Raw genomic sequence first — 17,502 nt, forward strand, 5'->3', positions numbered from 1 at the left:
GCATACTTGATAATACGTATGTGTGTTGCAACAATTAGATGCTATGAATGTCCATAGAAATGTGTTGAAGCCATGACAATCAATGGTTAAATCTCCGTTAGTCAAAAAGTACCTGGGATTCTCCAATTCCCCTAATATATTTTACTTAATTGATTATTCTTTCATTTTGCAGTTGTTCAATTCACTGTGAATAGGGTAAAGTGTGGGAAAGTTATAGAGATGAGATAGTTGTGAACAACACTTTCCATGGCTGACATTCATGAGTTCATGCTCGTAAACCACTTAGCACTGCTTTACAAAGTTTACTAGTAGACTATTCATAGATCGCATTTGAGATAACCCACTGAATGAGCCAGGAACCAAACATAATAGTTTACTAGCTGTTGGCAAACAAGCCATCCAAATGCTTGTTGTGTTGCTTCATCTCTAGGCAAGCATTTTAAACTTCGTAACTTGCCATTGCTAAAAGATATAGAAATTAGTGTAGCTTCCCATACTGTGTGCAAGACTTGGATGTCTGCTTTAGCTTCTGTGTAACAAAGGCTTTAGTGTCTGTCCATATCCTGGATTATAGGGTTTCAGCAATTTCAATTTAAAAACCCTTTCAGATTGTTGGGTAGTAAAATGGCAAGCACAGCACTTTACTTACCCTTAGCTTTATTTTGTAGCCATAAGGATTTGCTAAAATTATAGCTTATCAGTTTCATAACTACCACTGCTACGTGTATATCACTTTGTGCTCTTTAGGAATACGAAGATGAATCTACAGAAAAATGGACAATTTGGAAATGTATCTCTGATGTTCTTTTTTGTATGTACTGTGTCCTTTACTTTTGGTAAGCTATATAATACAATACTCTAAAATTATTTTCTGAATCAATATGTATGTCTGAGACTACTTAATATACACATGTGCAGTTAAATGTGTGATTTGGGAGTCATTCCTTACAGTTGCTGTAGCATTTGCATAGCAGTATGCATGTATGTACAAGACCCACAGAACACCATTACACAGTGTTTATCAAGACGTACATACTGAATATCGTGGCACATTCAGTTGTCATTGTTGTAATTATACTGTATTTAGTGTATTTGGACAGTTGGATGATAAGAGTTATGGTTACAACAAAATGGATGATATAGAAGCAAATAAGCGTATTAAAAATAAGACAAAAGTGCCAGGTTTGTTCTACTTACTATTAGTATGCTGGATTATACTAATAATTTACATTATACTTTTTCTGTCATACAGTGTAAGTGTATGTATGTATTGGAGGGCACAGGATACACGAGGGGGACAAGGATAAAACAGTATTTACATTCTCTTTCTGGTTTAGTATAGCTTACTGAATGAAGGACACTTACATTCTAAAACTCTCTTTGGATATCTTCTGTTTAAATCAGACTGCCTAGTATGTTCAAATATAGAAATAGAATGTTCTCTGAGATGGAACCTGTTTGATTATCAACTGTACACAAAACTTACAAAAGCAATTAAAAGTTTATTATAATATTGATGTTCTATTTCAGTTGTGACAGTTCTATTTCAGTATCTCGATCTTGACACAAAAATTCAACTTTATTTGCTGTGAGCTGTTATAGTGTAGTTATTACATGAAAAGTGCTGTCCTCACAACAATCAACCTATTGGGTAATGCTGAGCGATAGTAAAAATTTTACTATCACGATAGTTACTCATTAAATATCGCGATAGTGAATACTATCCCGATAGTTTATGAAACACTTTGCTCTTAACAAAGTCTCAGTTGTACAGCTATGATTTGTAGTCATATAGAAAGTTATTTTGCATGCACAGGACATTTGTTAATTAACTGCGTGGGCGGCCGATGGAATATGGACTTTTGGTATAGCTTTTACAGGCCACTCCTTTGTAAGAAAGCTGGTAATACCAACTGTAAAACAGTATAGAAGGGTTGTTAATACCATTTTAATGCAGATCTGAGCTTATCATAACTATCACGATAGTGATATCCCTACTATCGCGATAACGATAGTGATTTACTATCGCGATATATCGCACTATCGATACTATTGCTCAGCCCTACTATTGGGTTGTACATAAATGTTGTATAAATAAGTGTTTTGATGTAAATAATATTATTGTTCTATAAGTCCAATGGGAAACAGAAAGGAAGGCCAGGGCCCCCTGCCCAGCCAGACTGTTTGTACAGTATTTGCAACATAATAGCATAATGCACATTGATAGTGTTGTATTCACAATTGTATTAGTTTTGTGTGATTCATGCTATTATTATGTTCATGTTGTATAGTATACTTCCACATGTGCTAACCCTAACCCTCTAATCCTAACCCTTATAAAGAGGTGACCACTAAGTGAAATTACCTAATTACCATTCCATTCCAGTCCACCATTCCACTATTCCATTCCAGATTGCAGTCCATTCCACCATTCCATTCCACTGAATCTAGATGCCCAATTATCAGGGTTTAGTTCTATGCTTTCTAATGCATATGTAACCTCAATGAAAAATGAGAAATCCTTGAAATTAAAACCACAAAAATCTTGAAATTTGTCAATCCATGAAAATTACATACCTTGAAAATTTGTACATATATGGTATATAATCTCTCCCCATACACCTCGGTATACTTGCTCCATTGCAACACATGGTACTTAGAAAGCATATAGCATTGATCTTTGCATAATAGAATTTCACAAATGAAAATTTCTTAAGAGATAAGAAGCTTTATAATTCAACATAATCCTCAAAGGTAGCATTCTCTACCACAGATGGATTATGTGTAAACCCAGAAAGCACTGTCTGGAGCACAGCAAGACTAACTACGAGTCGTTCTCATTCCATTTTCTAAAACACTAAGACACTCCATACTAGCACCTTCAAAGTATAAACACCTCGGAGTTGGCAATAGAATGATGTGATATAAACCTCCGCTCCGCCTTGGTTTTCATTGTGTCATTCTAACACCTTCTCCTCAGACGTTTATACTTCAAAGATGCTAGTTTGGAGTGTCTTACTATAACTGAGGTATTAATAACAATGATATATCAATGAACAACTTTCATTATATATACAGGATGTATCATGCCTAGAGGGTGAGCCACTTACACAAGACAGTGTAATGGTGTTCACTTCACTTCACAGTTACACTTTAAATCCATTAAGATGATCAATCCTTGTAGATAGATTAATTACCATTAAATCCCACATTTCTAATGCTCTAAATAACAGCGAGAGTTGGTTCTTTTGGCAGGTTGTATGTTGTATTTGAGAAACATCTGGGACTAAAGAATACAAACATTTTTGTTTCTGTTACAAGTGTACAGTACAGTAATTCTAGTGAAAGTTTATAGTTTAACAGGTCTATCTTCATAGTTACTTTGGTGATTAGTTTTGTATACTTTATGTGACTAACTTTGATAAAGCCAGGTTTCACATGCTTCCATATAACTTTGAAAGATCATAACTCAATATAGAGTATCCCATCGGTTTCAAATTATATTGACCCATCATTACATAATGTCATGTGCCAAAATTTTACTAGGTCAATATCTGGTTACAGTTGGGTCAAAGAATTGGATGTGTGTGAAGCCTGGTATTGTCTAATTTGGTTGCTAATAATCTTCTTTTAGTTTATCATATTTTTACTGCATAATACAAGGCATTCCATAATGTGTATTTCTGTGGTTTTCACATGCATGTGTGTTACCTTCAGATTCTACAACAACCCAGCCTTTTATGGTAAGTTTCTCTATTTTATTGTGTACATAGATACAACAAGGGAACTACAGTACAGTAGAGTACTGCTCAAATGTAACATTGCATTCTGAACAAGTACTGTAGACTCAGTCAAGTGACAAACCGAACTTGAAGGTTGCACTGTGCTCATGAGGAAAGCACATGGGTGGGCATGTGATGAAATAATTATCCACATCCCATGGTTAAGTGCACACTGCACTTATTATACAGCCTATATGTGGACTGTAGAAATATCTACATGTTGTTTCTGACCATGTTGATTTTTGCTCACTCATATAGTATTAGCAATGAACTCCATTTTTACAGTATCTCCATGACCTACATAACAATAAAACCAGACGCCATAAGACTATAGGTGCCAATATACAAACAGTAGTTAAATATGTGCCATTAGTTTTATTGTTTAAGTGTCAAACTTCACAACCTGAAGCTCTTGTTTGAGATGGCCAATTGTAATATTTGTATACTAATGCAGTGTATATTTTACTATTTTTTTGGCTGGCAATTCATTCTCTAAATGTCTCAACATAAAGCTGAAGCTTCATTAGAATGTTGCTACATAGTAATAAAGAATTCAATAATCTAGGATTTTCATCTGTCTAAACAAATGTACACACTGTATGTATGTATGTATGTATGTATGTATGTATGTATGTATGTATGTATGTATGTATGTATGTATGTATGTATGTATGTATGTATGTATGTATGTATGTATGTATGTATGTATGTATGTATGTATGTATGTATGTATGTATGTATGTATGTATGTATGTATGTATGTATGTATGTATGTATGTATGTATGTATGTATGTATGTATGTATGTATGTATGTATGTATGTATGTATGTATGTACGTACGTACGTGGGTGTGTATGTATGTATGTATGTACGTACGTGGGTGTGTATGTATGTATGTATGTAATGTATGTATGTATGTATGTATGTATGTATGTATGTATGTATGTATGTATGTATGTATGTATGTATGTATGTATGTATGTATGTATGTATGTATGTATGTATGTATGTATGTATGTATGTTTGTATGTATGTATGTACGTACGTGGGTGTGTATGTATGTATGTATGTAATGTATGTATGTATGTATGTATGTATGTATGTATGTATGTATGTATGTATGTATGTATGTATGTATGTATGTATGTATGTATGTAATGTATGTATGTATGTATGTATGTAATGTATGTATGTATGTATGTATGTATGTATGTAATGTATGTGTGTATGTATGTATGTATGTATGTATGTATGTATGTATGTATGTATGTATGTATGTATGTATGTATGTATGTATGTAATGTATGTATGTATGTATGTATGTATGTATGTAATGTATGTATGTATGTATGTATATATATTTAATTATGTGCATTATACTTATCAACATGTACATTCTAAAGAGCCAACCATCTGAACTGTCAATCATTATGTTTTTTTGTTGCTAACATATTATTTTTTATAGTTATTACATTATCAGTGTTATTGTTTTCGACTCAGAGCACACCAGTGCATCATATCACAGTTCAAAGCTTTCCTGTGATAGAGTATACAAAAACCTACAAAGTAATCAGCCAGAATTGCAAAGTATGTATATATTTATGTATATTTTGTAAACTTGCAAAATTAATGTCTTTGTGCTTACATATGTATACTTGCACCACCCAACAACAGTTGTAATACATAAGTACAGTAGCTACATGTGTAAAAACAAGAGAGAGAGAGAGAGAGAGAACATGTCTTGCATTCAGTACAGCCTGTAAACGATGTGCTAGTTTAATTTCAACTATTGATATTATATAGCCTATTGATACAGTCAAGCCTTTATTCACTGAACAGAATGAGGTTTTAACTAACTCAATTTGTCTAACCAAGCTATTCCACATTGACAATAATAATTGTTAGGCCACATAAACTTAATTATTAGTTTCTCATCCCCACCCGTATCACCATTTTTATTACCTCATCAAGGATTTTTTGCACCACTGGTGACTAAGGGAGGCCGATTAGCACCTTTTGTAGTTGGTACATTGCTAGAGCAGTCTAAAAAAATTGCATTTTAGCTAGCTAATTCAGCTACCTAGTTAATAAAAAAATTTTAAAAATCCACTCTCTTGCACTGCTATTTTGAGTACAGGAGGATAAGAAACTAATAATTAAGTTTATCTGGCTTTATTGGAAAATTTTAAACATCATTTGTACACCATTTATAGGGGTAGTAACTGTTCCATATGCGTTAAACTATTTCCCTAGCATTTAGAAGTAATTTTTGATTTAACCACAACTAAAATAATGCTGCTCAATTTTCAAGCATTGTTTGCAAAGAATAAACTTACAACTATTAATCAATACTATTCCATTTAGTAGCTGTTTATTATACTGTATAGGACCCATTGAAATTGACAATTGTTTCAAAGACTGGTTCAGTGACTACAGCTTTGCTAAGGAGTCTTTGGATGATCAGGCAAGGATCTAGCAATGCTCATCGCAGTCTGCTAGTAACATTGGGAGAATGGTTAGAAGTCAATGTACTGCATGTACTTGTGTGAAGTGCCCAATTTCCAAAAATGGTCTTTCCACTATAGTACAGTGTGTAAGTATACTGTAGTATTTGAAATGTAAAGTTAAACAGTTACAAAGAGGTCATTTACAACTGTACAGCATTTTTCCGAGTGTACAATTTATGCACTAACACATTACTGTCCTTTATCATACATTTTCATTAATTTTAGTGATCCTCGTTTTGCACGAGGAACCCAAGAAGACAGTCATGAAGCCATGAGATGTTTGTTTGATGCCATTAAAACAGAAGAAACTAAGGTATTTTAAATTGATAGAAAATTTTAATTTACATATATAAATACATAATGCAACAGGTTGAGCAAAAACCCGCCATGTTTACACATCTCTCTACATTCTTTTTTGTTACTTTACTTTAGTGAGCTGCCAAAGTTTCAGCCAATTATGTTCAGTGTCTTGTAGTTGTATATCGCTAAACATCAATAAATTAAGTGGTAGGGAGTGCTTTGTATAGTCCTCTGGTGAGAGACTACTGCAAATCTCCCTAATTACCAACCAGTTTATATCTTCTCCTAATTACCAACCAGATTATCTGTACAACACTTGTGAACAGTACAACAGATAGCCAAGTTCTTATTAGTTTCGGGCTGACCTACAAGCCATACAAATACAACCATATGGAGAAGATGGAAAATCACCTGACAGTCACAAGTGTAAGGAAAGTTGTCCATCACACAGTGACTGTAATTCCCCTTCATTAGAGAACTTTTATACTGTAGCAATCATATGGCAAATATGTTGCAGACACTTATTAATAATTAATCAATCATAACTCGACATACTAAAACAGGATACAAAGACAGAACTAGGCTCAGTGTGTGTTCACCATCACTTCATCAAGGTATTCGTGTGAGTAAACGAAAACTTAAGATTGTTCCAATAAAGTTATAGCAATTTAAACCACCGAATCATAAACAAGCACTGTACCCATAACTTCTGTACCGTTACAATAATGGACATAAATTATATTTATTCTCCATGAACAGCTAAATCCATTGATGCATAGGATTAAGAGTTAATAATTATTATCTCTTGATATATAGAATTTATTGCTTTCAGTTTTGTTTCACTGTTGGAAACTTAAATAATATTTATGCGATGCACACCGTACATTCAAAAAGATTTTGTACTAAACTTAATAGAATTATGTGAACATGGCAAAGGTTTGCTCAGCTAGTCATAAGTTACTCTGATTATATGTATATATATATATATATGACTGATTTTGGGAAAACCGGTCTTTCACCCATGGCGATTTTTCACAAGAACACAAAGCTACATGAATAAACTATCAAATTTCAAAATCAGCTAGACTTGAGTGTTCTGCTTTTGTTGGCTTCTTTTTCCAAGCACAATAGTGATCCGTACGAGGGATCTGAGGCTGTACAGCTCTGGCCAGCCTGGATATGGCTGTATGTGGCTGTACAGCTCTGTGGTGTTGAATTAAAACCTGTGCTATAAATTTCCTTTCATTTTCACCTGTTTTGATATTTGAATGACCCATAAATTTGGCCTAATTCATCCCTACGCCTTCCTCTTTAATTTTTAAAACAGTGACTTACCCTCCTCTGGACCCTGCCTCCCACCCCTTTTGGAGCTTGCCTGATACAGTCAACCTGGTTTAAAATCTATCTAAAATGGTGGGAAACTTAGCTGTTGGCTACTTACACAGTGGATGCTCTAGAAGGGTATAAAACGTGTGAAAATTTGGTACACGTAGATTCATCTATTGGTAAGTTACAGCACACTGAATGTTTAAAACTGACATTTCTCAATACTTTAAGACCGGTTTTCCTAGACTGGGTCACTAAATAATAATGTCAATAAAAAAATATTTATAACTTTTATTGGTGCATGTAGAAAGTTCAAGAAGAGATTAAAATGAAATTAGAAACTGTATCTGATGGTGAAGAAAGATTAAAATTGAGGAGTATGTACAAACTTGATTGGTAAATGAACTAGCATACCTCTAGGTTATTTGCGGTTGGTAGCTAAGCTGCCAACTGAAATTGGTGAAGCTATGCAAGGGACTATTATCAGCACTACCATCTGTCATGAGTGTTACCATGTAAGTTATGTGTATTCGTACATATTAAATATTTAATTATCACTATACACAAATAGATTACAGAAAATTATGAGCCATTCTTTGATATATCACTACCAATGCCAATGCCTAACAGATCTATAAATGACAAGGTAGGTAATATATTATGTACAGTATATACAAGTTGTATGAGTGAACGAATAGTACAATTCAGTTAATGGTGTACAATATTTATTTCACATTTATTTATGATCTACCGTAAGCATATTAAATTTCGTGCGTAAAATTTTTGTGGTTTGCCAAAAAGACAGGTTTGCAAGTATAATTTTTGTGGTTTAATCTCAATGAGCCAGTTTATTTTCTTGAGGAGCTACGGGGAGCAAAATTCGTGATTTAAGGTCGTGTTTAAGGTTTAGCTACAACTTAGCTAACAGCTTTGGTTGGCTACTCCATTTACGCTGGCGTACTTATCTGGGACTAAGCAAACCATTTTGTGCGGTTGACTCACCACAAAAAGAGTCTTTCATGCTAGAATCAGAGCAAAAAGATCTTAGATACTTGAACAATGGCCATCAGTATCTATTCACGTGGTGAACAGGTGCATGTGCCGTCGTCAGGTCATACGTAGTGCATTACATAGAATTAATTTATTATTGGTGGCAACGGTTAATAGCTCTGCTCAAGCTGAGACATGAGTTTCTAAATGGATTAATTTTCGTGGATCAGCTTTATGTGGATTAATTTTCGTGGATCAGCTGCAAACCACGAAATCCATGAATATTTATACACCACGAAAATCTCTACACTTACGGTATTTCTGGCCAGGGGAGATAGAAATCCTATAAGAACCTTCTCATAATTAAAACCCTGTGCTTATCCATGTAGCAGTTACATATACTGTACATTTGTAATAGTTCAATCGCAATTGCTCCAATCATTGCAACACGAATTCAGAAAAAAAAGTGTGATCAGTTGATGATGCATAATTATTATCCCTTTTATCTGGAAGATTGTAACCTTTTCACTACTTAGCTGCTTCAACATACTGTATAGATAATGATCACTGTGACCTTCAGCTAGTGCAAAGTAAAGTGTTTCTATCAAACTACTTAATCATGCACCAGCTGTTTGTAAATGTGTGTACAGTACAGTGAATGCGAAGTTATTGGATATGCACAACTGAGACTGCTTAGAATACTGTGTAACAGGAATGATTCGTGGAAGAAAACATTTGCGAATGATCTACTAATTTCTGATTTTGTGAGAAAACGTTCGCGATTTATTGCATGAAGAACTTTAAGATATAGGCGCATGCCTATAACCAGTTAGTTATGGAGTGGGGAATGCTCGACTCTGACATGTTGCATAGATCACTGATTTTGCAGTTGAGAATGTTTATATATCTTTTTAATGTGTTTTTTTATTAACATTCACAATAATGAGCAGATTGACGATAGTCAATAGGCACTGGGGATGGCACTAAAGGCACACCCATGCACAGTGAATCACCTGGCTGTAGTAGCTAGCAATAGTTTCTTTCCACTGTCACTTATATACCTAACTACTGTCACTGAAGTTTTGCATCTCTGTTCGAATCACCCAGTTGTGTGCCTAACTTAATGTAGCATCATAGTAGTTTAGCTAGCTAGTTGCAATGCAAGTAGCTATGCACACTCGGTATATGAGTGTTAAGGCACGAATCGTACAAGGAAGGTTGAAGATTCAGTGCTAGTATTGGCCCGCTAAAGGTACAACCTTTTTTGGCTAATATTATTTTATTTTTTATAGGGAACAAGTTTACAATACAGCATTTCAAATAAATAAAAGAAAATTCTTAATGTTCAAACTGTTGGCAGAGAGGCGAGCTCTGCCCAATCCTGTGTTGATAGAATCGTTGTTTTTATTGTAGGAAAAGTCTTGCAAGAAAATATTCACGAATACAATCATGTAAAATCATGAAATTTGGAATGTTTTCTATCGTGAATCATTTCCATTATACAGTATTCCAATTATTACAAAAAAGGGTACTATTAAAATCTGTGTATTGTATCAAGACACACGGTAGTGTGTCGTGCGGCCCAAGAAGCCGGCGCGCAACCCCGTGAGTATATTGACAGTAAGAAAGAAAACGCAATTTTCGCACCTCCGTAGCTCTGTGCTGCCTTGATGAAACAAGACAAATTTTGCTGTGTACATTCCCTCCAACTTCAGTACTCCACATTCCAAATTTGAGCGAAATCGCTTCAGGCATTCCTGAGATATGCGACTTCAACAATTGGCTTAGTTTCTTCGTTTTTTTTCTTCTTATTTTTCTTCCTCTTTTCGTACACTTACAAAAACTGCTATAAAACGCGAACGCGTTATCCGATTACCTTGAAATTTGGCACACAGAAGGGGGTATAAAGGCGCATCTCTGTACCAACTGTGGCTGGAATACCATAAACAGGCAAAGAGTTATGAGCGATTATGCACGAAAAATAACACCAATATGTTGTCACGCCTACAGGGTAAACCGCGTATGGGAAGAAGCTGAAAATCGGTGGGTGAATAGGCTAACTATTGAACCTCAAACCTTTTGTAAGAAATCGAGCTAAAAACCAGGAAGATACAGAGAAAAAATCAACAGTGTGTAACAATTACTCAATCGAGATTAGCTAATTTTTATTATTATTATTATTATTATGCTTGCCACGCCTACCAGATAAACCACTTGGGGTAATGCTTTGAAAATCGCTGTACAGATGGAGTTATTATCTTAGAAAGGCTCTTCAATGGTGTAGAAAAATCAGACTTAAAGCCACGGAGTTATAACACGAAATCCAACTTGGTGTAGCAAGTGCGAATTCGAGATACTCTAATAGAGCAGTCATCCTAATAGAGCAGTCACCCTGAACAGAATTCAAGAGATCAGTTAGAAATAAGTAACCTGTATAGAGATCAGCTACAAACAAATCACCCAGTAGAGAGTTCAGCTACAAACAATTCACCCTGTTCAGACATCAGTTAGAAGAAGTTTTCTTGTAGAGAGTTCAGTTACAAACAAATCACCCTGTTGAAAGATCAGCTAGAAGATGTCACCTTATAGATAGTTCAGTTACAAAGAAACCATCATGTAGAGAATTCAGCTACAAACTAGTGACCCTGTAGATACATCAGCTAGAAGAAGTTACCTTGTAGAGAGTTAAGCTACAAAGAAACCATTCTGTAAAGAGCTCAGCTGCAAACAAATCACCTATACAGAATTCAGCTACAAACAAATCACCCTGTAGAGAGATCAGCTAGAAGAAGTTACCTTGTAGATAGTTCAGCTACAAACAAATCATCCTGTAGAGAGATCAGCTAGAAGAAGTTACCTTGTAGATAGTTCAGCTACAAACAATTCACCCTGTACAGAGCTCAGTTAAAAGAGGTTTCCTTGTAGAGAGTTCAGCTACAGACAAATCACCCTGTAGAGAGATCAGTTAGAAGAAGTTACCTTGTAGATCGTTCAGCTACAAACAATTCACCCTGTAAAGAGATCAGCTAGAAGAAGTTACCTTGTAGAGAGTTCAGCTACAAAGAAACCATCATGTAGAGAATTCAGCCGCAAACAAATCATGTATAGAGAGTTCAGCTACAAACAAATCTCCCTGTAGAAAGATCAGCTAGAAGAAATCACCTTGTAGAGAGTTCAGCTTCAAAGAAGCAATCATGTGAGAGTTCAGGTACAAACAAATTGTCCTGTAGAGAGATCAGCTAGAAGAAGTTACCTTGTAGAGAGTTCAGCTACAAAGAAACCATCATGTAGATAGTTCAGGTACAAACAAATCACCCTGTAGAAAGATCAGCTATAGAAGAAATCACCTTGTAGACAGTTCAGCTACAAAGAAACTATCATGTAGAGAGTTCAACTACAAACAAATCACCCTGTAGAAAGATCAGCTATAGAAGAAATCACCTTGTAGAGAGTTCAGCTACAAAGAAACCATCATGTAGAGAGTTCAGCTACAAACAAATCGGCCTGTAGAGAGATCAGCTAGAAGAAATTACCTTGTAGAGAGTTCAGCTACAAAGAAACCATCATGTAGAGAGTTCAGCTGCAAACAAATCACCTGTAGAGAGTTAAGCTGCAAACAAATCTCCCTGTAGAGAGATCAGCTAGAAGAAGTCACCTTGCAGGGAGTTCAGTTACAAAGAAATAAACCATGTAGAGAGTTCAGCTGCAAACAAATCACCTGTAGAGAGTTCAGCTAGAAACAAGTCACCCTGTAGAGAGATCAGCTAGAAACAAGTCACCTTGTAGAGAGTTCAGCTAGAAGAAGTCACATTGTAGAGCTACAAAGAAACTACCATGTAGAGTTCAGCTGCAAACAAATCACCCTGTAGAGAGTTCAGCTACAAACAAATCACCCTGTAGAGAGTTCAGCTACAAACAAATCACCCTGTAGAGAGTTCAGTTACAAAGAAACCACCATGTAGAGAGTTCAGCTGCAAAAAAAATCAATCACTCTGTTGAGAGTTCAGCTAGAAGAAGTCACCTTGTAGAGAGTTAAGCTGCAAATAAATCACCCTGTAGAGAATTCAGCTACAAACAAATTACCCTGTAGAAAGATCAGCTAGAAGAAGTTACCTTGTAGAGAGTTCAGCTACAAAGAAACCACCATGTAGAGAGTTCAGCTGCAAACAAATCACCTGTAGAGAGTTCAGCTAGAAACAAGTCACCCTGTAGAGAGATCAGCTAAAAACAAGTCACCCTGTAGAGAGTTCAGCTAGAAGAAGTCACATTGTAGAGAGTTCAGCTACAAAGAAACTACCACGTAGAGAGTTCAGCTGCAAACAAATCATCCTGTAGAGAGTTCAGCTAGAAGAAGTCACCTTTTAGAGAGTTCAGCTACAAAGCAACCACCATGTAAAGAGTTCAGCTGCAAAAAACTCAATCACCTTGTAGAAAGATCGGCTAGAAGAAGTTACCTTGTAGAGAGTTCAGCTACAAAGAAACCACCATGTAGAGAGTTCAGCTGCAAACAATCACCTATAGAGAGTTCAGCTAGAAACAAGTCACCCTGTAGAGAGTTCAGCTAGAAGAAGTCACATTGTAGAGAGTTCAGCTACAATGAAACTCCCATGTAGAGAGTTCAGCTGCAAACAAATCACCCTGTAGAGAACTCAGCTACAAACAAATATGCAGTGTAAAAAGATCAGCTAGAAGAAGTTATCTTGTAGAGAGTTCAGCTACAACGAAACCACCATGTAGAGAGTTCAGCTACAAACAAATCACCTGTAGAGAGTTCAGCTAGAAACAAGTCACCCTGTAGAGAGATCAGCTAGAAACAAGTCACCTTGTAGAGAGTTCAGCTAGAAGAAGTCACGTTGTAGAGAGTTCAGCTACAAAGAAACCACCATTTAGAGAGTTCAGCTGCAAACAAATCACCCAGTAGAAAGTTCAGCTATGAACAGATCACCCTGTTGAGAGTTCAGTTAGAAACAAGGAATCCTGTAGAGAGATCACCTAGAAGTATCGCCTTGTAGAGAGTTCAGCTACAAACAAATCACCTGTAGAGTGTTCAGCTACAAACAAATCACCCTGTAGAGAGATCAGCTAGAAGAAGTCACCTTGTAGAGAGTTCAGCTATAAAGAAACCACCATGTAGAGAATTCAGCTGCAAACAAACACCCTGTAGAGAACTCAGCTACAAATAAATCGCCCTGTAGAAAGATCAGCTAGAAGCAGTTACCTAGTAGGGATTTCAGCTACAAACAAATCACCCTGTAGAGAGTTCAGCTACAAAGAAACCATTCTGTAAAGAGCTCAGCTGCAAACAAATCACTTGTACAGAATTCAGCTACAAACAAATCACCCTGTAGAGAGATCAGCTAGAAGAAATTACCTTGTAGATAGTTCAGCTACAAACAAATCACCCTGTAGAAAGATCAGTTAGAAGAAGTTACCTTGGAGAAAGTTCAGCTACAAAGAAACCATTTTGTAAAGAGCTCAGCTGCAAACAAATCACCTGTACAGAATTCAACTACGAACAAATCACCCTGTAGAGAGATCAGCTATAAGAAGTTACCTTGTAGATAGTTCAGCTACAAACAAATCTCCCTGTAGAGAGATCAGCTAGAAGAAATTACCTTGTAGAGAGTTCAGCTACAAAGAAACCACCATGTAGAGAGTTCAGCTGCAAAGAAATCACCCTGTAGAAAATTCTGCCAGAAACAAATTGCCCTGTAGAAAGATCAGTTAGAAGAAGTTACCTTTTAGAGAGTTCAGCTACAAGAAACCATTCTGTAAAGAGCTCAGCTGCAAAAAAATCACCTATACAAAATTCAGCTACAAACACATCACCCTGTAGAGAGATCAGCTAGAAGAAGTTACCTTGTAGAGCATTCAGCTACAAACAATTCACCCTGTAGAGAGAGCAATTAGAAGAAGTCACCTTGTAGAGTGTTCAGTTACAAAGAAACCACCATGGAGATTTCTGTAATCAATATAATAATTATGTGACCGGATTTACGAAAAGGGGTCTTCCACACACATCCAATTCCGTAACCGTTGGAGACCATAACTCTGTGTTCAAGTAACATATTAACCTGAAAATTTCACCACTTATTCAGCTATAGTGGTGCTCACCACTGTCAAAAATTCAAGGCAATAGCTCTTTCCAATCTGACGTTATCAATTGTCAAAGTTGGCAAATTGGATGTGTGTGGAAGACCCCTTTTCGCAAATCCGGTCACATATGTATTATACAGTATATATAATTTGTACATTTACTGATAAAATATTTAAAGTATATCTACTTCATCTTTTCTTCTTCCTGTAGTAAAGAAAAAACATAGGTTAAAAAAGTCCCAAAGCTGGCCATAGGCCGGCTTTGGGGTATACAAATACAAAAAGAAATGAAATCTAATCCAAAACAGCCAAGCTGTAAAAAAAGTGTGCGGCCCTCAGAAAGGCTATGGTGAAAAAAGATGTGAAATCCAAGGTGGCGGCCAAGAAATGGCTGTGATGGTAGGTTAATGGTAAAAATTTTAATAATGACAATTTAGGTAAATTTTGTGAAGCGGCACAAAAATTCGCCTGAATTGTCGTTATTAAAATTTTTACCATTAACCTACCATCACAGCCATTTCTGTCACATCTTTTTTCACCATAGCCTTTCTGAGGGCCGCACACTTTTTTTACAGCTTGGCTGTTTTGGATTAGATATACATAACTACAAACACAGCAAGAGAGGATGATAAAATTTTATTCAAAGTTATTGCTTCATATTTATGGTAATTCATGTTATAATCTTATTTGATGGGCTCACAGGAACCATTGCCTTCAAGTAGCAGTACTACTCAAATGCCTTGTACTACTGAAAAACAGGAAATAATGAAGCAACTGCCAACTGGAAATGATCAAACCAAAATACCCACTTCAGAAATCACTTTGCATGAAAATTCACAACCAACTGGTGAAAATACACAAGATATTAACTCTGTAGATGCAAATGTCTATACAGGAGGTAATGAATTATCCTACAGTGGCAAGCAACTCACCTCTACTCCAGCAGAAATGGTGAGTGGTAATGCAAATGGTGCTAGTGTAGCCATGGAAAAACTAGAGAAGGCTAGCAAAGAGACAACAAACTTTGGGGAAAATGAAACCGGAGACAACGAAATATCTGTCAAGAAAAAGGTGGCTAACCAAGTCAGGACTGATATGAGTGAATCTGTTACAGAACCAAATGATACCAGCTCGAAGACACACGATTCTCATGAAGATAATGTTGGAGAGCCTGACAATGAATTGCCTGAAAAGTCACAATCCTTAAGCCAGGAAGAGGTAGATGATACAAAAGAAAATAATCCCAAGGTACAATCAGAGGAAGTCAACTCAGATGAAACTAGCTTAAAAGGAGATGAAGCCACTACTGATTTTTCTTCTAACACTGAAGAAGGTGCAAAGCTGAGATCAGAAACTGATCAAGGTAATCAAATCTTTCAGAAAATAATACACATACACATTCATCAATTGTAGGTAACAGTGTTGAAGTAAATGATGATGACATCCATTCTGAAATTAACATTTTGAATTATGGTGACTCAAAACAGTCTATACAAGCAAACTTAGATACATCTGAGCATGGTAAAGCTAATTCTACAGCTTCTACTTTGCACATTCCAGAAGAAAATATACAAATAGCATCATCTGAAAGTGAACAGGATACTGCAGTATCTGATGCACCCCCATCAGAAGGCAGTGTTGAGGTAAAAGACCATAACCTTAGTACAAAAGATCTTGAAAAAGAAGGCAACAATACTTCTGACTTTGATCAGCTGGACTCTCCCAATCAAAAACGAAAAATAAATCAAACCATTCCAAGAAAGGAACACAGTTTTGCCGCAGACACAGAAGCACCAGACTCAGCAACTCATGCAGTAAAATCTGATGAAGCAGCTACAAATAGTCTGTTACAGACCAAAATTGTATCTACTCCTGTTTCTGGCTCTCATTCAAAAGATGATAATTTGACAAGCAATGGTGTTTCATTAGGAATAGTGAGTGCAGATACTGCTGAACAATCTGATAATCCTCAGTTTCCAGATAACACAAGACCAAATTGTGACAGTATGGAAAAAGAATCAGCTGATAAACCACAACATTCTACTTCACACGACCTTGCAAATGATACTCCTGCTCCAAGTATTCTTGTAAATAGAGAAAAGGAAGATCTACCGACAGAAGCACAAGCAACTGATAACGCTAAAGATATTATATACATTAAAAGTGCTTTTCAGCAGCATCTTAAGCAAAATGGCTACCACCATCAGACTGTGGGAGTGGAAAATCAACCAACTTTGGAGATTAGTTTAGAAAATTGTCTTTCAATGCACACCAATTTAGATGTTCTTGATGAAGAAAACAAATTTATTTGTCAACGCTGCACTGAAGAAAAACAAAGTAAGGTTTAGAAATTTAAATGAATTTTAAGCAAGATAGCTAGTATGTGATCACAATGGTCTGTCACTTGCTGTAAAAGCCTTTTGCCATCTGTTGCATGAGTGTAGCTGCACAGTTTGAATGTAAGCAGGTCCATGCATTTATTGTCTTTTACAGTAAGTTA

The 17,502-nt window shown here is 36.0% G+C and overlaps 2 protein-coding genes across 5 annotated transcripts in view; one reads left to right on the top strand and one right to left on the bottom strand.

Moving 5' to 3' along the window:
- The window catches only part of LOC136257452 (uncharacterized), a 226,695-nt gene that overhangs the window by 100,032 nt on the left and 109,161 nt on the right, over nt 1-17,502 (bottom strand). The window lies entirely within an intron of this gene.
- Nucleotides 1-17,502, top strand: part of LOC136258786 (ubiquitin carboxyl-terminal hydrolase 16-like) — a 35,144-nt gene that overhangs the window by 15,464 nt on the left and 2,178 nt on the right. For 3 of the 4 annotated variants that reach the window (XM_066052137.1, XM_066052138.1, XM_066052139.1), the window contains 11 exons: nt 748-836; nt 1,088-1,182; nt 3,718-3,743; nt 5,284-5,370; nt 6,171-6,298; nt 6,516-6,603; nt 8,224-8,293; nt 8,337-8,431; nt 8,488-8,562; nt 15,705-16,365; nt 16,416-17,339. In XM_066052137.1, coding sequence (XP_065908209.1) covers nt 748-836; nt 1,088-1,182; nt 3,718-3,743; nt 5,284-5,370; nt 6,171-6,298; nt 6,516-6,603; nt 8,224-8,293; nt 8,337-8,431; nt 8,488-8,562; nt 15,705-16,365; nt 16,416-17,339 — 2,338 coding nt within the window. Of the gene's footprint in view, nt 1-747; nt 837-1,087; nt 1,183-3,717; nt 3,744-5,283; nt 5,371-6,170; nt 6,299-6,515; nt 6,604-8,223; nt 8,294-8,336; nt 8,432-8,487; nt 8,563-15,704; nt 16,366-16,415; nt 17,345-17,502 lie in introns of all 4 variants that reach the window. The other variant, XM_066052140.1, reaches the window with a different exon arrangement.

Source organism: Dysidea avara, chromosome 6, assembly GCF_963678975.1.
Source record: "Dysidea avara chromosome 6, odDysAvar1.4, whole genome shotgun sequence".
NCBI lineage: Eukaryota > Metazoa > Porifera > Demospongiae > Dictyoceratida > Dysideidae > Dysidea > Dysidea avara.